The sequence below is a fragment of the Oncorhynchus mykiss genome, chromosome 7 (assembly GCF_013265735.2).
Source record: "Oncorhynchus mykiss isolate Arlee chromosome 7, USDA_OmykA_1.1, whole genome shotgun sequence".
Classification (NCBI taxonomy): domain Eukaryota; kingdom Metazoa; phylum Chordata; class Actinopteri; order Salmoniformes; family Salmonidae; genus Oncorhynchus; species Oncorhynchus mykiss.
In genome coordinates, this window is record NC_048571.1 from 2,047,437 (window position 1) to 2,074,295 (window position 26,859).

At 44.0% G+C, this 26,859-nt stretch overlaps 2 protein-coding genes across 4 annotated transcripts in view; one reads left to right on the forward strand and one right to left on the reverse strand.

The window, feature by feature from the left end:
* Positions 1–558: 558 nt before the first annotated feature.
* On the reverse strand, positions 559–8,429 carry LOC118936344 (GPALPP motifs-containing protein 1-like). 3 transcript variants are annotated; one of them, XR_005052471.1, is made up of 8 exons: positions 8,222–8,429; positions 7,873–8,035; positions 7,633–7,752; positions 6,377–6,644; positions 4,693–4,857; positions 3,794–3,889; positions 1,020–1,323; positions 559–875 (listed from the first exon to the last, which is right to left on the reverse strand). XR_005052471.1 is itself a non-coding variant. In XM_036982069.1 (7 exons), exons 1-7 carry the CDS (start codon positions 8,304–8,306, stop codon positions 1,105–1,107), a joined length of 1,116 nt encoding a protein of 371 aa, XP_036837964.1. In that variant the 5' UTR covers positions 8,307–8,429; the 3' UTR covers positions 874–1,104. The 3 variants fall into 3 exon arrangements, 2 of the variants coding, with proteins under 2 accessions (XP_036837964.1, XP_036837965.1); XM_036982069.1 differs by having other exon boundaries at positions 874–1,323; XM_036982070.1 differs by having other exon boundaries at positions 874–1,323; positions 7,873–8,057; positions 8,222–8,410.
* Positions 8,430–8,460: 31 nt separating this feature from the next.
* Positions 8,461–26,859, forward strand: part of LOC118936674 (general transcription and DNA repair factor IIH helicase subunit XPB-like) — a 75,578-nt gene continuing 57,179 nt past the window's right edge. Inside the window, exons 1-2 of the mRNA XM_036982071.1 lie at positions 8,461–8,617; positions 11,865–12,067. Of these exons, the coding sequence (XP_036837966.1) occupies positions 8,590–8,617; positions 11,865–12,067 (231 nt within the window). The 5' untranslated portion in view covers positions 8,461–8,589. The remainder of the gene's footprint in view (positions 8,618–11,864; positions 12,068–26,859) is intronic.

The window sequence follows — 26,859 nt, forward strand, 5'->3', positions numbered from 1 at the left end:
AGACCCCTCCCTACTCAGACCCCTCCCCACTCAGACCCCTCCCTACTCAGACCCCTCCCTACTCAGACCCCTCCCCACTCAGACCCCTCCCCAATCAGACCCCTCCCACTCAGACCCCTCCCCACTCAGACCCATCCCCACCCCTCCCTACTCAGACCCCTCCCCACTCAGACCCCTCCCTACTCAGACCCCTCCCCACTCAGACCCCTCCCCACTCAGACCCCTCCCCACTCAGACCCCTCCCCACTCAGACCCCTCCCAGACAGTCCTAGTAAAATTCTTGCATAAAAAAAATGACTCTTCGCTAAGAACCTATTTTTGCTCATTTATTTTGTTGCGTTTTAAACAAATCACAGTAATGTCCTTAACTGTTCCCCAGAAATGATTTGCTATTAAGATGGAAAAAAAACAGCTGCGCATCGGACCTTTTAAAGAACTAAAAGAATGAGGGAGGTCCCGTGTGGCTCAGTTGGTTGGAGCTTTCAACGCCAGGGTTGTGGGTTCGATTCCCACGGGGGAAACCAGTATGTGAGAAATAATAAGTAAGAACACGTATGGACTACGTCGCTCTGGATAAGAGTGACGACTAAAATGTAACTATCAAACTGATATTCACACTTTTATTAAAAAACACATACAAGTTATAAGTTATACGACCTGTTCTGCTCAGATCACATTCAGTACAATGTGTTCTGATCATCTGAGTAGTTGGACTGCAATAAACAGTCAACCTGGAACGTTCCCGTCACTCATTGACTGGCTCAGGTGACCAAAAAACATACAAGTTATAAGTTATACGACCTGTTCTGCTCAGATCACATTCAGTACAATGTGTTCTGATCATCTGAGTAGTTGGACTGCAATAAACAGTCAACCTGGAACGTTCCTGTCACTCATTGACTGGGTCAGGTGACCAAAAAACATACAAGTTATAAGTTATACGACCTGTTCTGCTCAGATCACATTCAGTACAATGTGTTCTGATCATCTGAGTAGTTGGACTGCAATAAACAGTCAACCTGGAACGTTCCCGTCACTCATTGACTGGCTCAGGTGACCAAAAAAATGCCCAATCCATTAGCTACTGTGTGTGTGTGGATCGTCTCAGAGGAACATTTTCTCCTTGCTGTGTCCGAAGCGTGTGTTGAGCTCCTGGGACTTCTTCAACAGACGTTGTTTCTGAGCCTCGTCAAACTTGTTGACTTGCAAGTCCTGGTCCCTGTCAAACGCTCGTCTCTCCACCGGCTTGGCGCCCTCGTCCAGTTTCCTCTTCTTCATCTGCTTCTCGTGGAGACTGATCAGAGACTCGCCACGCTTCGTTTCCTAACAGAGAGGAGAGAGAAAGACGAAGTCATTTCGACAACTAATGGTCAGTAGACATCTCGGTCTAGTCTCCGGGTCAGTAGACATCTCGGTCTAGTCTCCGGGTCAGTAGACATCTCGGTCTAGTCTCCGGGTCAGTAGACATCTTGGTCTAGTCTCCGGGTCAGTAGACATCTCGGTCTCGTCTCCGGGTCAGTAGACATCTTGGTCTAGTCTCCTAGTTGTAAATGCCATAGTGAGATCTTCGTACAGGTCAGTAGACATCTTGGTCTAGTCTCCGGGTCAATAGACATCTTGGTCTAGTCTCCGGGTCAGTAGACATCTTGGTCTAGTCTCCGGGTCAGTAAACATCTTGGTCTAGTCTCCGGGTCAGAAGACATCTTGGTCTAGTCTCCGGGTCAGTAGACATCTTGGTCTAGTCTCCTAGTTGTAAATGCCATAGTGAGATCTTCGTACAGGTCAGTAGACATCTTGGTCTAGTCTCCGGGTCAATAGACATCTTGGTCTAGTCTCCGGGTCAGTAGACATCTCGGTCTAGTCTCCGGGTCAGTAGACATCTTGGTCTAGTCTCCGGGTCAGTAGACATCTCGGTCTCGTCTCCGGGTCAGTAGACATCTTGGTCTAGTCTCCTAGTTGTAAATGCCATAGTGAGATCTTCGTACAGGTCAGTAGACATCTTGGTCTAGTCTCCGGGTCAATAGACATCTTGGTCTAGTCTCCGGGTCAGTAGACATCTTGGTCTAGTCTCCGGGTCAGTAAACATCTTGGTCTAGTCTCCGGGTCAGAAGACATCTTGGTCTAGTCTCCGGGTCAGTAGACATCTTGGTCTAGTCTCCTAGTTGTAAATGCCATAGTGAGATCTTCGTACAGGTCAGTAGACATCTTGGTCTAGTCTCCGGGTCAATAGACATCTTGGTCTAGTCTCCGGGTCAGTAGACATCTCGGTCTCGTCTCCGGGTCAGTAGATATCTTGGTCTAGTCTCCGGGTCAGTAGACATCTTGGTCTAGTCTCCGGGTCAGTAGACATCTTGGTCTAGTCTCCGGGTCAGTAGACATCTTGGTCTAGTCTCCGGGTCAGAAGACATCTTGGTCTAGTCTCCGGGTCAGTAGACATCTTGGTCTAGTCTCCTAGTTGTAAATGCCATAGTGAGATCTTCGTACAGGTCAGTAGACATCTTGGTCTAGTTTCCGGGTCAGTAGACATCTTGGTCTAGTCTCCGGGTCAGTAGACATCTTGGTCTAGTCTCCGAGTTGTAAATGCCATAGTGAGATCTTCGTACAGGTCAGTAGACATCTTGGTCTAGTCTCCGGGTCAGTAGACATCTTGGTCTAGTCTCCGGGTCAGTAGACATCTTGGTCTAGTCTCCTAGTTGTAAATGCCATAGTGAGATCTTCGTACAGGTCAGTAGACATCTTGGTCTAGTCTCCTAGTTGTAAATGCCATAGTGAGATCTTCGTACAGGTCAGTAGATATCTTGGTCTAGTCTCCTAGTTGTAAATTCCATAGTGAGATCTTCGTACAGGTCAGTAGACATCTTGGTCTAGTCTCCGGGTCAGTAGACATCTTGGTCTAGTCTCCTAGTTGTAAATGCCATAGTGAGATCTTCGTACAGGTCAGTAGACATCTTGGTCTAGTCCTCCTAGTTGTAAATGCCATAGTGAGATCTTGGTACAGGTCAGTAGACATCTTGGTCTAGTCTCCAGGTCAGTCGATATCTTGGTCTAGTCTCCTAGTTGAAAATGCCATAGTGAGATCTTCGTACGGGTCAGTAGACATCTTGGTCTAGTCTCCTAGTTGTAAATGCCATAGTGAGATCTTCGTACAGGTCAGTAGACATCTTGGTCTAGTCTCCTAGTTGAAAATGCCATAGTGAGATCTTCGTACAGGTCAGTAGACATCTTGGTCTAGTCTCCTAGTTGTAAATGCCATAGTGAGATCTTCGTACGGGTCAGTAGACATCTTGGTCTAGTCTCCTAGTTGTAAATGCCATAGTGAGATCTTCGTACAGGTCAGTAGACATCTTGGTCTAGTCCTCCTAGTTGTAAATGCCATAGTGAGATCTTCGTACAGGTCAGTAGACATCTTGGTCTAGTCTCCAGGTCAGTCGATATCTTGGTCTAGTCTCCTAGTTGAAAATGCCATAGTGAGATCTTCGTACGGGTCAGTAGACATCTTGGTCTAGTCTCCAGGTCAGTCGATATCTTGGTCTAGTCTCCTAGTTGAAAATGTCATAGTGAGATCTTCGTACAGGTCAGTAGATATCTTGGTCTAGTCTCCGGGTCAGTAGACATCTTGGTCTAGTCTCCGGGTCAGTAGACATCTTGGTCTAGTCTCCGGGTCAGTAGACGTCTTGGTCTAGTCTCCGGGTCAGTAGACATCTTGGTCTAGTCTCCTAGTTGTAAATGCCATAGGGAGATCTTCGTACAGGTCATGTAGTTGTTGAGCAGACAAAGAGGCTCGACTACTTACGTTGTATTTGGACACTTTCTCAGCCATCTGTAACTCTTTGTGAGACAGTTGAGGGACCGGTTCTGTTTCTTCACTCTCCTTTCCCTCCAGTCGTTCCTGTTGAGAGAGAGACAGACAGAGAGACACAGACAGAGAGACAGAGAGACACAGAGAGACAGAGAGAGACAGAGAGACACAGAGAGAGAGAGAGAGAGAGAGAGAGAGAGAGAGAGAGAAAGACAGAGAGAGAGACACAGACAGAGAGAGAGACAGACAGAGAGACACAGACAGAGAGAGACAGACAGACAGAGACAGAGACAGAGAGAGAGACAGGGAGACAGAGAGACACAGACAGAGACAGAGAGAGAGACAGGGAGACAGACAGAGAGACACAGACAGAGACACAGAGAGAGAGACAGGGAGACAGACAGAGAGACAGAGAGACACAGAGAGAGAGAGAGAGAGAGAGAGAGAGACAAAGACAGAGAGAGAGACACAGACAGAGAGAGAGACAGACAGAGAGAGAGACAGACAGAGAGAGAGACAGACAGAGAGAGACAGACAGACAGAGACAGAGAGAGAGAGAGAGAGAGAGACAAAGACAGAGAGAGAGACACAGACAGAGAGAGAGACAGACAGAGAGAGAGACAGACAGAGAGAGAGACAGACAGAGAGACACAGACAGAGAGAGACAGACAGACAGAGACAGACAGACAGACAGACAGACAGACAGACAGAGACAGACAGAGAGAGAGACAGACAGAGAGAGAAACAGACAGACAGAGAGAGAAACAGACAGACAGAGAGAGACAGAGAGAGACAGAGAGACATAGAGAGAGACAATTATAAAGTCAGTACAGTAGCGTGAAATCCCAACAGAAATGTGTCGACTGTTCAGAACCAGAACCAGTGTTTCCTACCCTGAGTTTGCGTTCTCGGTCAGCAGGGGTGTCGGTCCAGAGGGATCGGTCCTTGCTCTCCGGTCCAGCCCTCTTCTTGAAGGTTCTGGCCCCCAGCCCGATGTGCTGCAGCGTTGGAGGAAGCTCTGTCATCCAGGTCTCTCGCACCACGTCCTCCGGACCATTCTGCCAATCAACCATCACAGACAAGGCTGTCAACTCATTCTACCATCTGACCTGGGGTCAGTTCTGTAGGAGGCTGTCAACTCATTCTACCATCTGACCTGGGGTCTGTTCAGTAGGAGGCTGTCAACTCATTCTACCATCTGACCTGGGGTCTGTTCAGTAGGAGGCTGTCAACTCATTCTACCATCTGACCTGGGGTCAGTTCATTAGGAGGCTGTCAACTCATTCTACCATCTGACCTGGGGTCAGTTCAGTAGGAGGCTGTCAACTCCTTCTACCATCTGACCTGGGGTCAGTTCATTAGGAGGCTGTCAACTCATTCTACCATCTGACCTGGGGTCTGTTCAGTAGGAGGCTGTCAACTCATTCTACCATCTGACCTGGGGTCAGTTCATTAGGAGGCTGTCAACTCATTCTACCATCTGACCTGGGGTCTGTTCAGTAGGAGGCTGTCAACTCATTCTACCATCTGACCTGGGGTCAGTTCAGTAGGAGGCTGTCAACTCATTCTACCATCTGACCTGGGGTCTGTTCATTAGGAGGCTGTCAACTCATTCTACCATCTGACCTTCAGTAGGAGGCTGTCAACTCATTCTACCCTCTGACCTGGGGTCTGTTCATTAGGAGGCTGTCAACTCATTCTACCATCTGACCTTCAGTAGGAGGCTGTCAACTCATTCTACCATCTGACCTGGGGTCAGTTCAGTAGGAGGCTGTTAACTCATTCTACCATCTGACCTGGGGTCTGTTCTGTAGGAGGCTGTCAACTCATTCTACCATCTGACCTGGGGTCTGTTCTGTAGGAGGGAACGTGGGAAAATGATTTGAAATAAGAGGAATTAATATTTGTCCTATTACACAGTTTAAAAAAAAAATGTTGCACGACTGAACACAACGTATGAGAAGCACCCAATTAGCATGTCCCTAAGGGTACCACCTGGTGGCGGTGTCGAGCACCATAAAGATTAACGAATTACTGGTCAGTTTATCAGAAACAACTCAACAGTAAACATGTCGTCCTCATCCTCCTCCGTGTAGAACACAATGTCTAGATGTAGAACAAAAGTGTAGATGTAGAATAAGAGTCTAGATGTAGAATAAGAGTCTAGACGTAGAATAAGAGTCTAGATATAGAATAAGATTATAGATGTAGAATAAGAGTCTAGACGTAGAATAAGAGTCTAGACGTAGAATAAGAGTCTAGACGTAGAATAAGAGTCTAGATGTAGAATAAGAGTCTAGATGTAGAATAAGAGTCTAGATGTAGAATAAGAGTCTAGATGTAGAATAAGAGTCTAGATATAGAATAAGAGTCTAGATGTAGAATAAGAGTCTAGATGTAGAATAAGAGTCTAGATGTAGAATAAGAGTCTAGATGTAGAATAAGAGTCTAGATGTAGAATAAGAGTCTAGATGTAGAATAAGAGTCTAGATGTAGAATAAGAGTCTAGATATAGAATAAGAGTCTAGATGTAGAATAAGAGTCTAGATGTAGAACAAGAGGCGGTGAGGTTCTCACATCTGCTCCTGTCAGTCTGTCCTTCATCTTCTGAGCTCTGCGTTCGATGTCCAGAGCCACGGAGTCCCGGATGGCACCAAGAGCAGGCATGGGTCCGATCACCTCTTCATCCTCCTCCTCCTCCTCTTCATCACCGCTGGAGGGTTCTGCTGTGTAGCCCGGTGGCAGGGCTGGCCGAGGGAAATCATCCTCACCATCATCATCTTCATCATCATCAGATGCCAGTCTGTGAAATCCCGGGGGTAAGGCTGGGCCCAATACACCTGGCCTAGGGGAGGTAGAAAAAGACAATCAATCAACACAAACCAATAAATACATTTAGACACAAGTTATTTGAAAATGCATGACTGACAGCATTTAATATATGTATAAATAATAATAATAATATACATTTATAATATGCCGACATATCATTTAATATGTCTGTTTAAAGCAGGGAGAACTAGCTGACATATCATTTAATATGTCTGTTTAAAGCAGGGAGAACTAGCTCACATATCATTTAATATGTCTGTTTAAAGCAGGGAGAACTAGCTGACATATCATTTATTATGTCTGTTTAAATCAGGGAGAACTAGCTCACATATCATTTAATATGTCTGTTTAAAGTAGAGAGAACTAGCTCACATATCATTTAATATGTCTGTTTAAAGCAGAGAGAACTAGCTGACATATCATTTAATATGTCTGTTTAAAGTAGGGAGAACTAGCTGACATATCATTTATTATGTCTGTTTAAATCAGGGAGAACTAGCTCACATATCATTTAATATGTCTGTTTAAAGTAGAGAGAACTAGCTGACATATCATTTAATATGTCTGTTTAAAGCAGAGAGAACTAGCTGACATATCATTTAATATGTCTGTTTAAAGCAGGGAGAACTAGCTGACATATCATTTATTATGTCTGTTTAAATCAGGGAGAACTAGCTCACATATCATTTAATATGTCTGTTTAAAGTAGAGAGAACTAGCTCACATATCATTTAATATGTCTGTTTAAAGCAGAGAGAACTAGCTGACATATCATTTAATATGTCTGTTTAAATCAGGGAGAACTAGCTGACATATCATTTAATATGTCTGTTTAAAGCAGGGAGAACTAGCTGACATATCATTTAATATGTCTGTTTAAAGCAGGGAGAACTAGCTGACATATCATTTAATATGTCTGTTTAAAGCAGAGAGAACTAGCTGACATATCATGTAATATGTCTGTTTAAAGCAGGGAGAATTAGTTGTGTTGTCTTGGTTACCTCTCTGGTGAAGCCTGTGGTTTTGAGAACCCAGGAGGAAGAGCTGGTCCGAAGAAACCATCATCATCATCATCATCCTCAAGCCTTCTACTCACCGCCTCTTCCACTCTGTGTTGTTTTCTACAGAATGATGCAGACAGTTCAGTTCAGGCATTTTACATGGCTTTCCTTCAAAAACAATGAGGAAATAAAGGTGTTTGATGTTTGTTTGAAAGGTAGAAGTGATTGTAAATGTGTTACTCTGCGGTGGGTCCATCCTTGGTCGTCCCGCTACCGTGACCGTGTCTGCTGCTCGTCTTGTTTCGTCTCTTGATCACCACATCCACCTCCTCTTGGCCAAAGTCATCCTCCGAGCTGGAGAGCAACTCCGGTTTGTATCCGGGAGGCAGCGCAGGACCTGCAACTATTGGAGAAGACAGCACATCCTAGGTAGGAAAATACCAAAAAACAGACACTAGCTTTTTTTCGATTTAACAATACAGTATAAAGCAGAAAGATAACTAAGACATGAATATGACAGCATAGTATCTGATGACACTAGTCATGGCCAAAAATCATGTGGATTTAAACCACTACTAACTTTACTCACATCCTTCCTCGTCATCAGATTCATCATTGCTGCTTTTTCTGAACGACGGGGGTAAAGCAGGTCCGATTAAATCATCGTCTGACATGATTACCGATTATTAATAAGCAATTTTTTTACAACAATAAACACCTCGACGAGAACGAAAAAAAAACGACACCGAAACCCGAAAAATCTAATCTGACCTCTACCACCGGAAGTAAACAATATCGACATCCAATCAACAAGCGGAAATCATAGGTCACATGATCTTTTTCCGCACAAGGAGGAAACCGAGTTGAACGCGTCGCAGTTGCTTGTTGTTGTTTCTCACTTGTCGTTTAACATGGTTTGACGAAGCAAGTTGTTTTCGGGAACAAGCTGCTAATATCATGGGGAAGAAAGATAGGGGAGATCGGGGTGAGTATCTAGATGTTCCCGGAAATTCAATGTTATTCCAGCTCATGTTGCGTATCAGTCGGTGTTGTGATGGCAATTATAGCATGATGCTGAAGCATGGGAGACAGACATGCATTCTGTGTAACAGTACCGAACCATTGTAGCTAATACCTATAGTAGCTAGCAAGTACCTATATCAGCAGTACAGTAGTAAGCAAGTACCTATAGTATAGCAGTATTGTAGCTAGCAAGTACATATAGCACAGTATAGCAGCAGTATAGTAGCTAGCAAGTACCTATAGCATAGTATAGCAGTAGTATGGTAGCTAGCAAGTACCTATAGCAGCAGTATAGTAGTAAGCAAGTACCTATAGTATAGCAGTATTGTAGCTAGCAAGTACATATAGCATAGTATAGCAGCAGTATAGTAGCTAGCAAGTACCTAAAGCACAGTATAGCAGTAGTATAGTAGCTAGCAAGTACCTATAGTATAGCAGTAGTATAGTAGCTAGCTAATACCTGTAGTAGTAGTAGTAGTAGTAGTAGTATAGTAGCTAGCTAGTACCTATAGCATTGCATAGTAGTAGTATAGTAGCTAGCAAGTACCTATAGCATAGTATATCAGTAGTATAGTAGCTAACAAGTACCTGTAGTATAGTAGCTAGGAAAACAAACTAACTTCAAGATGCTGCAGACTGCCTTAGTCTGGAGACCCAACGTAGGGCAGACATGAGTGTTTGGATCAGGGACGTTCCCACCAACGACCTCTACATCGCCAGACTGTTGAATAAAATGACATCTGAATGTACTTTGCCGTTTGTCTGTGCAGTGTTTTGTTTGTTTTACAGGTAGGAATGGGAGACAATATATCCACAGGAAAGTAGAATTAAATCATCTTTTCAAAGTGCTGGTAGAGCATTCTGACGTCTGTCACCTGAAACATGAGGAACGTCCTCCTCAGCCTGAAGTGTCCCTGCCAGCGTAGTGTCCAACGTCCTCCTCAGCCTGAAGTGTCCCTGCCAGCATAGTGTCCAACGTCCTCCTCAGCCTGAAGTGTCCCTGCCAGCATAGTGTCCAACGTCCTCCTCAGCCTGAAGTGTCCCCGCCAGCATAGTGTCAAACGTCCTCCTCAGCCTGAAGTGTCCCCACCAGCGTAGTGTCCCTGCCAGCGTAGTGTCCCCTCCAGCGTAGTGTCCCTGCCAGCGTAGTGTCCCTGCCAGCGTAGTGTCCCTACCAGCGTAGTGTCCCCTCCAGCGTAGTGTCCCTACCAGCGTAGTGTCCCCTCCAGCGTAGTGTCCCCTCCAGCGTAGTGTCCCGTCCAGCGTAGTGTCCCCTCCAGCGTAGTGTCCCCGCCAGCGTAGTGTCCCCTCCAGCGTAGTGTCCCTGCCAGCATAGTGTCCCCTCCAGCGTAGTGTCCCTGCCAGCGTAGTGTCCCTGCCAGCGTAGTGTCCCCTCCAGCGTAGTGTCCCTACCAGCGTAGTGTCCCCTCCAGCATAGTGTCCCCTCCAGCGTAGTGTCCCCTCCAGCGTAGTGTCCCTGCCAGCGTAGTGTCCCCGCCAGCGTAGTGTCCCCTCCAGCGTAGTGTCCCTGCCAGCATAGTGTCCCCTCCAGCGTAGTGTCCCTGCCAGCGTAGTGTCCCTGCCAGCGTAGTGTCCCCTCCAGCGTAGTGTCCCTACCAGCGTAGTGTCCCCTCCAGCATAGTGTCCCCTCCAGCGTAGTGTCCCCTCCAGCGTAGTGTCCCCTCCAGCGTAGTGTCCCTGCCAGCGTAGTGTCCCCTCCAGCGTAGTGTCCCCTCCAGCGTAGTGTCCCTGCCAGCGTAGTGTCCCCGCCAGCGTAGTGTCCCCGCCAGCGTAGTGTCCCTGCCAGCGTAGTGTCCCCTCCAGCGTAGTGTCCCTACCAGCGTAGTGTCCCTACCAGCGTAGTGTCCCTGCCAGCGTAGTGTCCCCTCCAGCGTAGTGTCCCCTCCAGTGTAGTGTCCCCTCCAGTGTAGTGTCCCCTCCAGCGTAGTGTCCCTACCAGCGTAGTGTCCCTGCCAGCGTAGTGTCCCCTCCAGCGTAGTGTCCCCTCCAGCGTAGTGTGAAACGTCCTCAGCCTGAAGTGTTTTACATGGCTCCAACTGGTATGATGCTTGAGGAGGCTGGTCAGGTGTTACTCATGAGGACGTTCCTCATGTTTCAGGTGACAGACGTCAGAATGCTCTACCAGCACTTTGAAAAGATGATTTCATTCTACTTTCCTGTGGATATATTGTCCCCCATTCCTACATGTAAAACAAACAAAACACTGCACAGACAAACGGCAAAGTACATTCAGATGTTATTTCATTCAACATTCTGGCCTTGTTAACGTCCTTAATTCGCCCAATCAGGAGGAAGTGGTAGTTGCTAAGCAAAGCAGCGTGACGTCCTTGACACAGAACCATGTAAGCACTGTCATTGTAAATGATAACAATGTGTTCTTAACTGACTTGCCTAGTTACATGAAGGTTACATGAAGGTTACATAAAGGTTAAAGGTCAAATAAAGGTTACATAAAGGTTAAATTATAAATCATGTAGAGCTCGGCATGTGTGCATCTATTTTCGTCTCGTGTCTTCAGGTTGATAGGAAACCAGGACTTTGAAATTGTTGTTGTAATTCTACTTTCCTGTAGATGTGTTGTCTCACGCTCTGAACACCAAAAGGTCAGACCGCGCAGACAACTGGTAAATTAAAATATTATTTCATTCAACATCCTGACTTCGATAGGTTGGGAGAGCAAACTTTCCTGATCCAAATACTAATTTCTGCCTGAGTTAGAATTCAATGAAATTCAACGTCTCGTTAACAGGCTGCCTGTGTCTGACAATAGCACTTTCTGAGAGTAGAAATCACTGTGATTTAAAACATATTTTAATGGTAGGGACCCTACAGTGAGAGCTGATTTCAGAACAATGTCATCTTCTATCAACGGTCTTTCTCTTTGGTGATGGATGTGTCTCACTGAGTTTCCCAGTTGTAAGACCCACGGCTCAGCCAATTCCTGCTTAATGACACCCTTCCTGTCTCCGTCTCTCTTCCTCCTTCCTGTCTCCGTCTCTCTTCCTCCTTCCTGTCTCCGTCTCTCTTCCTCCTTCCTGTCTCTGTCTCTCTTCCTCCTTCCTGTCTCTGTCTCTCTTCCTCCCTCCCTGTCTCTCTCTCTTCCTCCCTCCTGTCTCTGTCTCTCTTCCTCCCTCCCTGTCTCTGTCTCCCTTCCTCCCTCCTGTCTCTGTCTGTCTGTCCTCCTCCAGAGAGGAAGTCTTCTAAGAAGCGTGTGTATGACGAAGAGGAGGATGAGGAGGAGGCGATGGGCAGTGAGTCCCAGGAGGCCATCCCTGCAGCGGCCGGTAAAACGGTGGATGAGTCGGCCATCAAGCTGGACGAGTACGGGGCTAAAGACTACCGGCTGCAGATGTTGCTGAAGAACGACCACGGATCACGACCTCTCTGGGTGGTGAGACTGACAGATTACGTTACCAAATTAACTCACATCTGGTGGTGCTGTTTAAGACTGACAGATTACGTTACCAAGTTAACTCACATCTGGTGCTGTTTGAGACTGACAGATTACGTTACCAAGTTAACTCACATCTGGTGGTGCTGTTTGAGACTGACAGATTACGTTACCAAGTTAACTCACATCTGGTGGTGCTGTTTAAGACTGACAGATTACGTTACCAAGTTAACTCACATCTGGTGGTACTGTTTGAGACTGACAGATTACGTTACTAAATGAACTCACATCTGGTGCTGTTTAAGACTGACAGATTACGTTACCAAGTTAACTCACATCTGGTGCTGTTTATAACAGACAGATTACGTTACCAAGTTAACTCACACCTGGTGGTGCTGTTTGAGACGGACAGATTACGTTACCAAGTTAACTCACATGTGGTGGTACTGTTTGAGACTGACAGATTACGTTACCAAGTTAACTCACATCTGGTGCTGTTTGAGACTGACAGATTACGTTACCAAGTTAACTCACATCTGGTGCTGTTTAAAACAGACAGATTACGTTACCAAATTAACTCACATCTGGTGGTGCTGTTTGAGACGGACAGATTACGTTACCAAGTTAACTCACATCTGGTGGTACTGTTTGAGACTGACAGATTACGTTACTAAATTAACTCACATCTGGTGCTGTTTAAGACTGACAGATTACGTTACCAAGTTAACTCACATCTGGTGCTGTTTAAAACAGACAGATTACGTTACCAAGTTAACTCACACCTGGTGGTGCTGTTTGAGACGGACAGATTACGTTACCAAGTTAACTCACATCTGGTGGTACTGTTTGAGACTGACAGATTACGTTACCAAGTTAACTCACATCTGGTGGTGCTGTTTGAGACTGACAGATTACGTTACCAAGTTAACTCACATCTGGTGCTGTTTGAGACTGACAGATTACGTTACCAAATTAACTCACACCTGGTGGTGCTGTTTGAGACTGACAGATTACGTTACCAAGTTAACTCACATCTGGTGGTGCTGTTTAAGACTGACAGATTACGTTACCAAGTTAACTCACATCTGGTGCTGTTTGAGACTGACAGATTACGTTACCAAGTTAACTCACATCTGGTGGTGCTGTTTGAGACTGACAGATTACGTTACCAAGTTAACTCACATCTGGTGCTGTTTGAGACTGACAGATTACGTTACCAAGTTAACTCACATCTGGTGGTGCTGTTTAAGACTGACAGATTACGTTACCAAGTTAACTCACATCTGGTGCTGTTTGAGACTGACAGATTACGTTACCAAATTAACTCACATCTGGTGGTGCTGTTTGAGACTGACAGATTACGTTACCAAGTTAACTCACATCTGGTGGTGCTGTTTGAGACTGACAGATTACGTTACCAAGTTAACTCACATCTGGTGGTGCTGTTTAAGACTGACAGATTACGTTACCAAGTTAACTCACATCTGGTGCTGTTTAAAACAGACAGATTACGTTACCAAGTTAACTCACACCTGGTGGTGCTGTTTGAGACGGACAGATTACGTTACCAAGTTAACTCACATCTGGTGGTACTGTTTGAGACTGACAGATTACGTTACTAAATTAACTCACATCTGGTGCTGTTTGAGACTGACAGATTACGTTACCAAGTTAACTCACATCTGGTGCTGTTTAAAACAGACAGATTACGTTACCAAGTTAACTCACACCTGGTGGTGCTGTTTGAGACGGACAGATTACGTTACCAAGTTAACTCACATCTGGTGGTACTGTTTGAGACTGACAGATTACGTTACCAAGTTAACTCACATCTGGTGCTGTTTAAAACAGACAGATTACGTTACCAAGTTAACTCACATCTGGTGCTGTTTGAGACTGACAGATTACGTTACCAAGTTAACTCACATCTGGTGGTGCTGTTTGAGACTGACAGATTACGTTACCAAGTTAACTCACATCTGGTGGTGCTGTTTGAGACGGACAGATTACGTTACCAAGTTAACTCACATCTGGTGCTGTTTGAGACTGACAGATTACGTTACCAAGTTAACTCACATCTGGTGGTGCTGTTTAAGACTGACAGATTACGTTACCAAGTTAACTCACATCTGGTGCTGTTTGAGACTGACAGATTACGTTACCAAATTAACTCACATCTGGTGGTGCTGTTTGAGACTGACAGATTACGTTACCAAGTTAACTCACATCTGGTGGTGCTGTTTGAGACTGACAGATTACGTTACCAAGTTAACTCACATCTGGTGGTGCTGTTTAAGACTGACAGATTACGTTACCAAGTTAACTCACATCTGGTGCTGTTTGAGACAGACAGATTACGTTACCAAGTTAACTCACATCTGGTGGTGCTGTTTGAGACTGACAGATTACGTTACCAAATTAACTCACATCTGGTGGTGCTGTTTGAGACTGACAGATTACGTTACCAAGTTAACTCACATCTGGTGGTGCTGTTTGAGACTGACAGATTACGTTACTAAATTAACTCACATCTGGTGCTGTTTAAGACTGACAGATTACGTTACCAAGTTAACTCACATCTGGTGCTGTTTAAAACAGACAGATTACGTTACCAAGTTAACTCACACCTGGTGGTGCTGTTTGAGACGGACAGATTACGTTACCAAGTTAACTCACATCTGGTGGTACTGTTTGAGACTGACAGATTACGTTACTAAATTAACTCACATCTGGTGCTGTTTGAGACTGACAGATTACGTTACCAAGTTAACTCACATCTGGTGCTGTTTAAAACAGACAGATTACGTTACCAAGTTAACTCACATCTGGTGGTGTTTAAAACAGACAGATTACGTTACCAAGTTAACTCACATCTGGTGGTGCTGTTTGAGACTGACAGATTACGTTACCAAGTTAACTCACATCTGGTGGTGCTGTTTGAGACGGACAGATTACGTTACCAAGTTAACTCACATCTGGTGCTGTTTGAGACTGAAAGATTACGTTACCAAGTTAACTCACATCTGGTGGTGCTGTTTAAGACTGACAGATTACGTTACCAAGTTAACTCACATCTGGTGCTGTTTGAGACTGACAGATTACGTTACCAAATTAACTCACATCTGGTGGTGCTGTTTGAGACTGACAGATTACGTTACCAAGTTAACTCACATCTGGTGGTGCTGTTTGAGACTGACAGATTACGTTACCAAGTTAACTCACATCTGGTGGTGCTGTTTAAAACTGACAGATTACGTTACCAAATTAACTCACATCTGGTGGTGCTGTTTGAGACTGACAGATTACGTTACCAAGTTAACTCACATCTGGTGGTGCTGTTTGAGACTGACAGATTACGTTACTAAATTAACTCACATCTGGTGCTGTTTAAGACTGACAGATTACGTTACCAAGTTAACTCACATCTGGTGCTGTTTAAAACAGACAGATTACGTTACCAAGTTAACTCACACCTGGTGGTGCTGTTTGAGACGGACAGATTACGTTACCAAGTTAACTCACATCTGGTGGTACTGTTTGAGACTGACAGATTACGTTACTAAATTAACTCACATCTGGTGCTGTTTGAGACTGACAGATTACGTTACCAAGTTAACTCACATCTGGTGCTGTTTAAAACAGACAGATTACGTTACCAAGTTAACTCACACCTGGTGGTGCTGTTTGAGACGGACAGATTACGTTACCAAGTTAACTCACATCTGGTGGTACTGTTTGAGACTGACAGATTACGTTACCAAGTTAACTCACATCTGGTGCTGTTTGAGACTGACAGATTACGTTACCAAGTTAACTCACATCTGGTGCTGTTTAAAACAGACAGATTACGTTACCAAGTTAACTCACATCTGGTGCTGTTTGAGACTGACAGATTACGTTACCAAGTTAACTCACATCTGGTGGTGCTGTTTGAGACTGACAGATTACGTTACCAAGTTAACTCACATCTGGTGCTGTTTGAGACTGACAGATTACGTTACCAAGTTAACTCACATCTGGTGGTGTTTAAAACAGACAGATTACGTTACCAAGTTAACTCACATCTGGTGGTGCTGTTTGAGACTGACAGATTACGTTACCAAGTTAACTCACATCTGGTGGTGCTGTTTGAGACGGACAGATTACGTTACCAAGTTAACTCACATCTGGTGCTGTTTGAGACTGACAGATTACGTTACCAAGTTAACTCACATCTGGTGCTGTTTGAGACTGACAGATTACGTTACCAAGTTAACTCACATCTGGTGCTGTTTAAAACAGACAGATTACGTTACCAAGTTAACTCACACCTGGTGGTGCTGTTTGAGACGGACAGATTACGTTACCAAGTTAACTCACATCTGGTGGTACTGTTTGAGACTGACAGATTACGTTACCAAGTTAACTCACATCTGGTGCTGTTTGAGACTGACAGATTACGTTACCAAGTTAACTCACATCTGGTGGTGCTGTTTGAGACTGACAGATTACGTTACCAAGTTAACTCACATCTGGTGCTGTTTGAGACTGACAGATTACGTTACCAAATTAACTCACACCTGGTGGTGCTGTTTGAGACTGACAGATTACGTTACCAAGTTAACTCACATCTGGTGGTGCTGTTTAAGACTGACAGATTACGTTACCAAGTTAACTCACATCTGGTGCTGTTTGAGACTGACAGATTACGTTACCAAATTAACTCACATCTGGTGGTGCTGTTTGAGACTGACAGATTACGTTACCAAGTTAACTCACATCTGGTGGTGCTGTTTGAGACTGACAGATTACGTTACCAAGTTAACTCACATCTGGTGGTGCTGTTTAAGACTGACAGATTACGTTACCAAGTTAACTCACATCTGGTGCTGTTTGAGACAGACAGATTACGTTACCAAGTTAACTCACATCTGGTGGTGCTGTTTGAGACTGACAGATTACGTTACCAAATTAACTCACATCTGGTGGTGCTGTTTGAGACTGACAGATTACGTTACCAAGTTAACTCACATCTGGTGGTGCTGTTTGAGACTGACAGATTACGTTACTAAATTAACTCACATCTGGTGCTGTTTAAGACTGACAGATTACGTTACCAAGTTAACTCACATCTGGTGCTGTTTAAAACAGACAGATTACGTTACCAAGTTAACTCACACCTGGTGGTGCTGTTTGAGACGGACAGATTACGTTACCAAGTTAACTCACATCTGGTGGTACTGTTTGAGACTGACAGATTACGTTACTAAATTAACTCACATCTGGTGCTGTTTAAGACTGACAGATTACGTTACCAAGTTAACTCACATCTGGTGGTGTTTAAAACAGACAGATTACGTTACCAAGTTAACTCACACCTGGTGGTGCTGTTTGAGACGGACAGATTACGTTACCAAGTTAACTCACACCTGGTGGTGCTGTTTGAGACGGACAGATTACGTTACCAAGTTAACTCACATCTGGTGGTACTGTTTGAGACTGACAGATTACGTTACCAAGTTAACTCACATCTGGTGCTGTTTGAGACTGACAGATTACGTTACCAAGTTTACTCACATCTGGTGCTGTTTAAAACAGACAGATTACGTTACCAAGTTAACTCACATCTGGTGCTGTTTGAGACTGACAGATTACGTTACCAAGTTAACTCACATCTGGTGGTGCTGTTTGAGACGGACAGATTACGTTACCAAGTTAACTCACATCTGGTGCTGTTTGAGACTGACAGATTACGTTACCAAGTTAACTCACATCTGGTGGTGCTGTTTGAGACTGACAGATTACGTTACCAAGTTAACTCACATCTGGTGCTGTTTGAGACTGACAGATTACGTTACCAAATTAACTCACACCTGGTGGTGCTGTTTGAGACTGACAGATTACGTTACCAAGTTAACTCACATCTGGTGGTGCTGTTTGAGACTGACAGATTACGTTACCAAGTTAACTCACATCTGGTGGTGCTGTTTGAGACGGACAGATTACGTTACCAAGTTAACTCACATCTGGTGCTGTTTGAGACTGACAGATTACGTTACCAAGTTAACTCACATCTGGTGCTGTTTAAGACTGACAGATTATGTTACCAAGTTAACTCACATCTGGTGGTGTTTAAAACAGACAGATTACGTTACCAAGTTAACTCACATCTGGTGCTGTTTGAGACTGACAGATTACGTTACCAAGTTAACTCACATCTGGTGCTGTTTAAAACAGACAGATTACGTTACCAAGTTAACTCACACCTGATGGTGCTGTTTGAGACGGACAGATTACGTTACCAAGTTAACTCACATCTGGTGGTACTGTTTGAGACTGACAGATTACGTTACTAAATGAACTCACATCTGGTGCTGTTTAAGACTGACAGATTACGTTACCAAGTTAACTCACATCTGGTGCTGTTTAAAACAGACAGATTACGTTACCAAGTTAACTCACACCTGGTGGTGCTGTTTGAGACGGACAGATTACGTTACCAAGTTAACTCACATCTGGTGGTACTGTTTGAGACTGACAGATTACGTTACCAAGTTAACTCACATCTGGTGCTGTTTGAGACTGACAGATTACGTTACCAAGTTAACTCACATCTGGTGGTGCTGTTTGAGACTGACAGATTACGTTACCAAGTTAACTCACATCTGGTGCTGTTTGAGACTGACAGATTACGTTACCAAATTAACTCACACCTGGTGGTGCTGTTTGAGACTGACAGATTACGTTACCAAGTTAACTCACATCTGGTGGTGCTGTTTAAGACTGACAGATTACGTTACCAAGTTAACTCACATCTGGTGCTGTTTGAGACTGACAGATTACGTTACCAAATTAACTCACATCTGGTGGTGCTGTTTGAGACTGACAGATTACGTTACCAAGTTAACTCACATCTGGTGGTGCTGTTTGAGACTGACAGATTACGTTACCAAGTTAACTCACATCTGGTGGTGCTGTTTAAGACTGACAGATTACGTTACCAAGTTAACTCACATCTGGTGCTGTTTGAGACAGACAGATTACGTTACCAAGTTAACTCACATCTGGTGGTGCTGTTTGAGACTGACAGATTACGTTACCAAGTTAACTCACACCTGGTGGTGCTGTTTGAGACGGACAGATTACGTTACCAAGTTAACTCACATCTGGTGGTACTGTTTGAGACTGACAGATTACGTTACTAAATTAACTCACATCTGGTGCTGTTTAAGACTGACAGATTACGTTACCAAGTTAACTCACATCTGGTGGTGTTTAAAACAGACAGATTACGTTACCAAGTTAACTCACACCTGGTGGTGCTGTTTGAGACGGACAGATTACGTTACCAAGTTAACTCACACCTGGTGGTGCTGTTTGAGACGGACAGATTACGTTACCAAGTTAACTCACATCTGGTGGTACTGTTTGAGACTGACAGATTACGTTACCAAGTTAACTCACATCTGGTGCTGTTTGAGACTGACAGATTACGTTACCAAGTTAACTCACATCTGGTGCTGTTTAAAACAGACAGATTACGTTACCAAGTTAACTCACATCTGGTGCTGTTTGAGACTGACAGATTACGTTACCAAGTTAACTCACATCTGGTGGTGCTGTTTGAGACTGACAGATTACGTTACCAAGTTAACTCACATCTGGTGCTGTTTGAGACTGACAGATTACGTTACCAAATTAACTCACACCTGGTGGTGCTGTTTGAGACTGACAGATTACGTTACCAAGTTAACTCACATCTGGTGGTGCTGTTTAAGACTGACAGATTACGTTACCAAGTTAACTCACATCTGGTGCTGTTTGAGACTGACAGATTACGTTACCAAGTTAACTCACATCTGGTGGTGCTGTTTGAGACTGACAGATTACGTTACCAAGTTAACTCACATCTGGTGGTGCTGTTTGAGACTGACAGATTACGTTACCAAGTTAACTCACATCTGGTGGTGTTTAAAACAGACAGATTACGTTACCAAGTTAACTCACATCTGGTGGTGCTGTTTGAGACTGACAGATTACGTTACCAAGTTAACTCACATCTGGTGGTGCTGTTTGAGACTGACAGATTACGTTACCAAGTTAACTCACATCTGGTGGTGTTTAAAACAGACAGATTACGTTACCAAGTTAACTCACATCTGGTGCTGTTTAAAACAGACAGATTACGTTACCAAATTAACTCACATCTGGTGCTGTTTGAGACTGACAGATTACGTTACCAAGTTAACTCACATCTGGTGCTGTTTGAGACTGACAGATTACGTTACCAAGTTAACTCACATCTGGTGGTGCTGTTTGAGACTGACAGATTACGTTACCAAGTTAACTCACATCTGGTGGTGCTGTTTAAAACTGACAGATTACGTTACCAAGTTAACTCACATCTGGTGCTGTTTAAGACTGACGGATTACGTTACCAAGTTAACTCACATCTGGTGGTGCTGTTTAAAACTGACAGATTACGTTACCAAGTTAACTCACATCTGGTGCTGTTTAAAACAGACAGATTACGTTACCAAATTAACTCACATCTGGTGCTGTTTGAGACTGACAGATTACGTTACCAAGTTAACTCACATCTGGTGCTGTTTAAGACAGACAGATTACGTTACCAAGTTAACTCACATCTGGTGCTGTTTGAGACTGACAGATTACGTTACCAAGTTAACTCACATCTGGTGGTGCTGTTTGAGACTGACAGATTACGTTACCAAGTTAACTCACATCTGGTGGTGCTGTTTAAGACTGACAGATTACGTTACCAAGTTAACTCACATCTGGTGCTGTTTGAGACAGACAGATTACGTTACCAAGTTAACTCACATCTGGTGGTGCTGTTTGAGACTGACAGATTACGTTACCAAGTTAACTCACACCTGGTGGTGCTGTTTGAGACGGACAGATTACGTTACCAAGTTAACTCACATCTGGTGGTACTGTTTGAGACTGACAGATTACGTTACTAAATTAACTCACATCTGGTGCTGTTTAAGACTGACAGATTACGTTACCAAGTTAACTCACATCTGGTGGTGTTTAAAACAGACAGATTACGTTACCAAGTTAACTCACACCTGGTGGTGCTGTTTGAGACGGACAGATTACGTTACCAAGTTAACTCACACGTGGTGGTGCTGTTTGAGACGGACAGATTACGTTACCAAGTTAACTCACATCTGGTGGTACTGTTTGAGACTGACAGATTACGTTACCAAGTTAACTCACATCTGGTGCTGTTTGAGACTGACAGATTACGTTACCAAGTTAACTCACATCTGGTGCTGTTTAAAACAGACAGATTACGTTACCAAGTTAACTCACATCTGGTGCTGTTTGAGACTGACAGATTACGTTACCAAGTTAACTCACATCTGGTGGTGCTGTTTGAGACTGACAGATTACGTTACCAAGTTAACTCACATCTGGTGCTGTTTGAGACTGACAGATTACGTTACCAAATTAACTCACACCTGGTGGTGCTGTTTGAGACTGACAGATTACGTTACCAAGTTAACTCACATCTGGTGGTGCTGTTTAAGACTGACAGATTACGTTACCAAGTTAACTCACATCTGGTGCTGTTTGAGACTGACAGATTACGTTACCAAGTTAACTCACATCTGGTGGTGCTGTTTGAGACTGACAGATTACGTTACCAAGTTAACTCACATCTGGTGCTGTTTGAGACTGACAGATTACGTTACCAAGTTAACTCACATCTGGTGGTGCTGTTTGAGACTGACAGATTACGTTACCAAGTTAACTCACATCTGGTGGTGTTTAAAACAGACAGATTACGTTACCAAGTTAACTCACATCTGGTGGTGCTGTTTGAGACTGACAGATTACGTTACCAAGTTAACTCACATCTGGTGGTGCTGTTTGAGACTGACAGATTACGTTACCAAGTTAACTCACATCTGGTGCTGTTTGAGACTGACAGATTACGTTACCAAGTTAACTCACATCTGGTGCTGTTTAAAACAGACAGATTACGTTACCAAGTTAACTCACATCTGGTGCTGTTTGAGACTGACAGATTACGTTACCAAGTTAACTCACACCTGGTGGTGCTGTTTGAGACGGACAGATTACGTTACCAAGTTAACTCACATCTGGTGGTGTTTAAAACAGACAGATTACGTTACCAAGTTAACTCACATCTGGTGCTGTTTAAAACAGACAGATTACGTTACCAAATTAACTCACATCTGGTGCTGTTTGAGACTGACAGATTACGTTACCAAGTTAACTCACATCTGGTGCTGTTTGAGACTGACAGATTACGTTACCAAGTTAACTCACATCTGGTGGTGCTGTTTGAGACTGACAGATTACGTTACCAAGTTAACTCACATCTTGTGGTGCTGTTTGAGACTGACAGATTACTTTACCAAGTTAACTCACATCTGGTGCTGTTTAAAACTGACAGATTACGTTACCAAGTTAACTCACATCTGGTGCTGTTTAAGACTGACAGATTACGTTACCAAGTTAACTCACATCTGGTGGTGCTGTTTGAGACTGACAGATTACGTTACCAAGTTAACTCACATCTGGTGGTGCTGTTTGAGACTGACAGATTACGTTACCAAGTTAACTCACATCTGGTGCTGTTTGAGACTGACAGATTACGTTACCAAGTTAACTCACATCTGGTGGTGCTGTTTGAGACTGACAGATTACGTTACCAAGTTAACTCACATCTGGTGGTGCTGTTTAAAACTGACAGATTACGTTACCAAGTTAACTCACATCTGGTGGTGCTGTTTGAGACTGACAGATTACGTTACCAAGTTAACTCACATCTGGTGGTGTTTAAAACAGACAGATTACGTTACCAAGTTAACTCACATCTGGTGCTGTTTAAAACAGACAGATTACGTTACCAAATTAACTCACATCTGGTGCTGTTTGAGACTGACAGATTACGTTACCAAGTTAACTCACATCTGGTGCTGTTTAAGACAGACAGATTACGTTACCAAGTTAACTCACATCTGGTGCTGTTTGAGACTGACAGATTACGTTACCAAGTTAACTCACATCTGGTGGTGCTGTTTGAGACTGACAGATTACGTTACCAAGTTAACTCACATCTGGTGCTGTTTGAGACTGACAGATTACGTTACCAAGTTAACTCACATCTGGTGGTGCTGTTTGAGACTGACAGATTACGTTACCAAGTTAACTCACATCTGGTGCTGTTTAAAACTGACAGATTACGTTACCAAGTTAACTCACATCTGGTGCTGTTTAAGACTGACAGATTACGTTACCAAGTTAACTCACATCTGGTGGTGCTGTTAGAGACTGACAGATTACGTTACCAAGTTAACTCACATCTGGTGGTGCTGTTTGAGACTGACAGATTACGTTACCAAGTTAACTCACATCTGGTGGTGCTGTTTGAGACTGACAGATTACGTTACCAAGTTAACTCACATCTGGTGCTGTTTGAGACTGACAGATTACGTTACCAAATTAACTCACACCTGGTGGTGCTGTTTGAGACTGACAGATTACGTTACCAAGTTAACTCACATCTGGTGGTGCTGTTTAAGACTGACAGATTACGTTACCAAGTTAACTCACATCTGGTGCTGTTTGAGACTGACAGATTACGTTACCAAGTTAACTCACATCTGGTGGTGCTGTTTGAGACTGACAGATTACGTTACCAAGTTAACTCACATCTGGTGCTGTTTGAGACTGACAGATTACGTTACCAAGTTAACTCACATCTGGTGGTGCTGTTTGAGACTGACAGATTACGTTACCAAGTTAACTCACATCTGGTGGTGTTTAAAACAGACAGATTACGTTACCAAGTTAACTCACATCTGGTGGTGCTGTTTGAGACTGACAGATTACGTTACCAAGTTAACTCACATCTGGTGGTGCTGTTTGAGACTGACAGATTACGTTACCAAGTTAACTCACATCTGGTGCTGTTTGAGACTGACAGATTACGTTACCAAGTTAACTCACATCTGGTGCTGTTTAAGACTGACGGATTACGTTACCAAGTTAACTCACATCTGGTGGTGCTGTTTAAAACTGACAGATTACGTTACCAAGTTAACTCACATCTGGTGGTGCTGTTTGAGACTGACAGATTACGTTACCAAGTTAACTCACATCTGGTGCTGTTTAAGACAGACAGATTACGTTACCAAGTTAACTCACATCTGGTGCTGTTTGAGACTGACAGATTACGTTACCAAGTTAACTCACATCTGGTGGTGCTGTTTGAGACTGACAGATTACGTTACCAAGTTAACTCACATCTGGTGCTGTTTGAGACTGACAGATTACGTTACCAAGTTAACTCACATCTGGTGGTGCTGTTTGAGACTGACAGATTACGTTACCAAGTTAACTCACATCTGGTGCTGTTTAAAACTGACAGATTACGTTACCAAGTTAACTCACATCTGGTGGTGCTGTTTAAGACTGACAGATTACGTTACCAAGTTAACTCACATCTGGTGGTGCTGTTAGAGACTGACAGATTACGTTACCAAGTTAACTCACATCTGGTGGTGCTGTTTGAGACTGACAGATTACGTTACCAAGTTAACTCACATCTGGTGCTGTTTGAGACTGACAGATTACGTTACCAAGTTAACTCACATCTGGTGGTGCTGTTTGAGACTGACAGATTACGTTACCAAGTTAACTCACATCTGGTGGTGCTGTTTGAGACTGACAGATTACGTTACCAAGTTAACTCACATCTGGTGCTGTTTGAGACTGACAGATTACGTTACCAAGTTAACTCACATCTGGTGGTGCTGTTTGAGACTGACAGATTACGTTACCAAGTTAACTCACATCTGGTGGTGCTGTTTGAGACTGACAGATTACGTTACCAAGTTAACTCACATCTGGTGCTGTTTGAGACTGACAGATTACGTTCCCAAGTTAACTCACATCTGGTGGTGCTGTTTAAAACTGACAGATTACGTTACCAAGTTAACTCACATCTGGTGCTGTTTAAGACTGACAGATTACGTTACCAAGTTAATTCACATCTGGTGGTGCTGTTTAAAACTGACAGATTACGTTACCAAGTTAACTCACATCTGGTGCTGTTTGAGACTGACAGATTACGTTACCAAGTTAACTCACACCTGGTGGTGCTGTTTGAGACTGACAGATTACATTACCAAGTTAACTCACATCTGGTGCTGTTTAAGACTGACAGATTACGTTACCAAGTTAACGCACATCTGGTGCTGTTTAAGACTGACAGATTACGTTACCAAGTTAACTCACATCTGGTGGTGCTGTTTGAGACTGACAGATTACGTTACCAAGTTAACTCACATCTGGTGCTGTTTAAAACTGACAGATTACGTTACCAAGTTAACTCACATCTGGTGGTGCTGTTTGAGACTGACAGATTACGTTACCAAGTTAACTCACATCTGGTGCTGTTTGAGACTGACAGATTACGTTACCAAGTTAACTCACATCTGGTGGTGCTGTTTAAGACTGACAGATTACGTTACCAAGTTAACTCACATCTGGTGGTGCTGTTTGAGACTGACAGATTACGTTACCAAGTTAACTCACATCTGGTGGTGCTGTTTAAGACTGACAGATTACGTTACCAAGTTAACTCACATCTGGTGGTGCTGTTTGAGACTGACAGATTACGTTACCAAGTTAACTCACATCTGGTGGTGCTGTTTGAGACTGACAGATTACGTTACCAAGTTAACTCACATCTGGCGGTGCTGTTTGAGACTGACAGATTACGTTACCAAGTTAACTCACATCTGGTGGTGCTGTTTAAGACTGACAGATTACGTTACCAAGTTAACTCACATCTGGTGCTGTTTGAGACTGACAGATTACGTTACCAAGTTAACTCACATCTGGTGGTGCTGTTTGAGACTGACAGATTACGTTACCAAGTTAACTCACATCTGGTGCTGTTTGAGACTGACAGATTACCTGTGAACTCTGGTTAGACTGTCGTACCTGTGACCTCTGGTTAGACTGTCGTACCTGTGAACTCTGGTCAGACTGTCGTACCCGTGACCTCTGGTTAGACTGTCGTACCTGTGACCTCTGGTCAGACTGTCGTACCTGTGACCTCTGGTCAGACTGTCGTACCTGTGACCTCTGGTTAGACTGTCGTACCTGTGACCTCTGGTTAGACTGTCGTACCTGTGACCTCTGGTTAGACTGTCGTACCTGTGACCTCTGGTTAGACTGTCGTACCTGTGACCTCTGGTTAGACTGTCGTACCTGTGACCTCTTGTTAGACTGTCGTACCTGTGACCTCTGGTTAGACTGTCGTACCTGTGACCTCTGGTTAGACTGTCGTACCTGTGACCTCTGGTTAGACTGTCGTACCTGTGACCTCTGGTTAGACTGTCCTACCTGGTTAGACTGTCGTACCTGGTTAGACTGTGGTACCTGTGACCTCTGGTTAGACTGTGGTACCTGTGGACTCTGGTTAGACTGTCGTACCTGTGACCTCTGGTTAGACTGTCGTACCTGGTTAGACTGTCGTACCTGTGACCTCTGGTTAGACTGTTATACCTGGTTAGACTGTCCTACCTGTGACCTCTGGTTAGACTGTCGTACCTGTGACCTCTGGTTAGACTGTCGTACCTGTGACCTCTGGTTAGACTGTCGTACCTGTGACCTCTGGTTAGACTGTCGTACCTGGTTAGACTGTCGTACCTGTGAACTCTGGTTAGACTGTCGTACCTGGTTAGACTGTCATACCTGTGACCTCTGGTTAGACTGTCGTACCTGTGACCTCTGGTTCG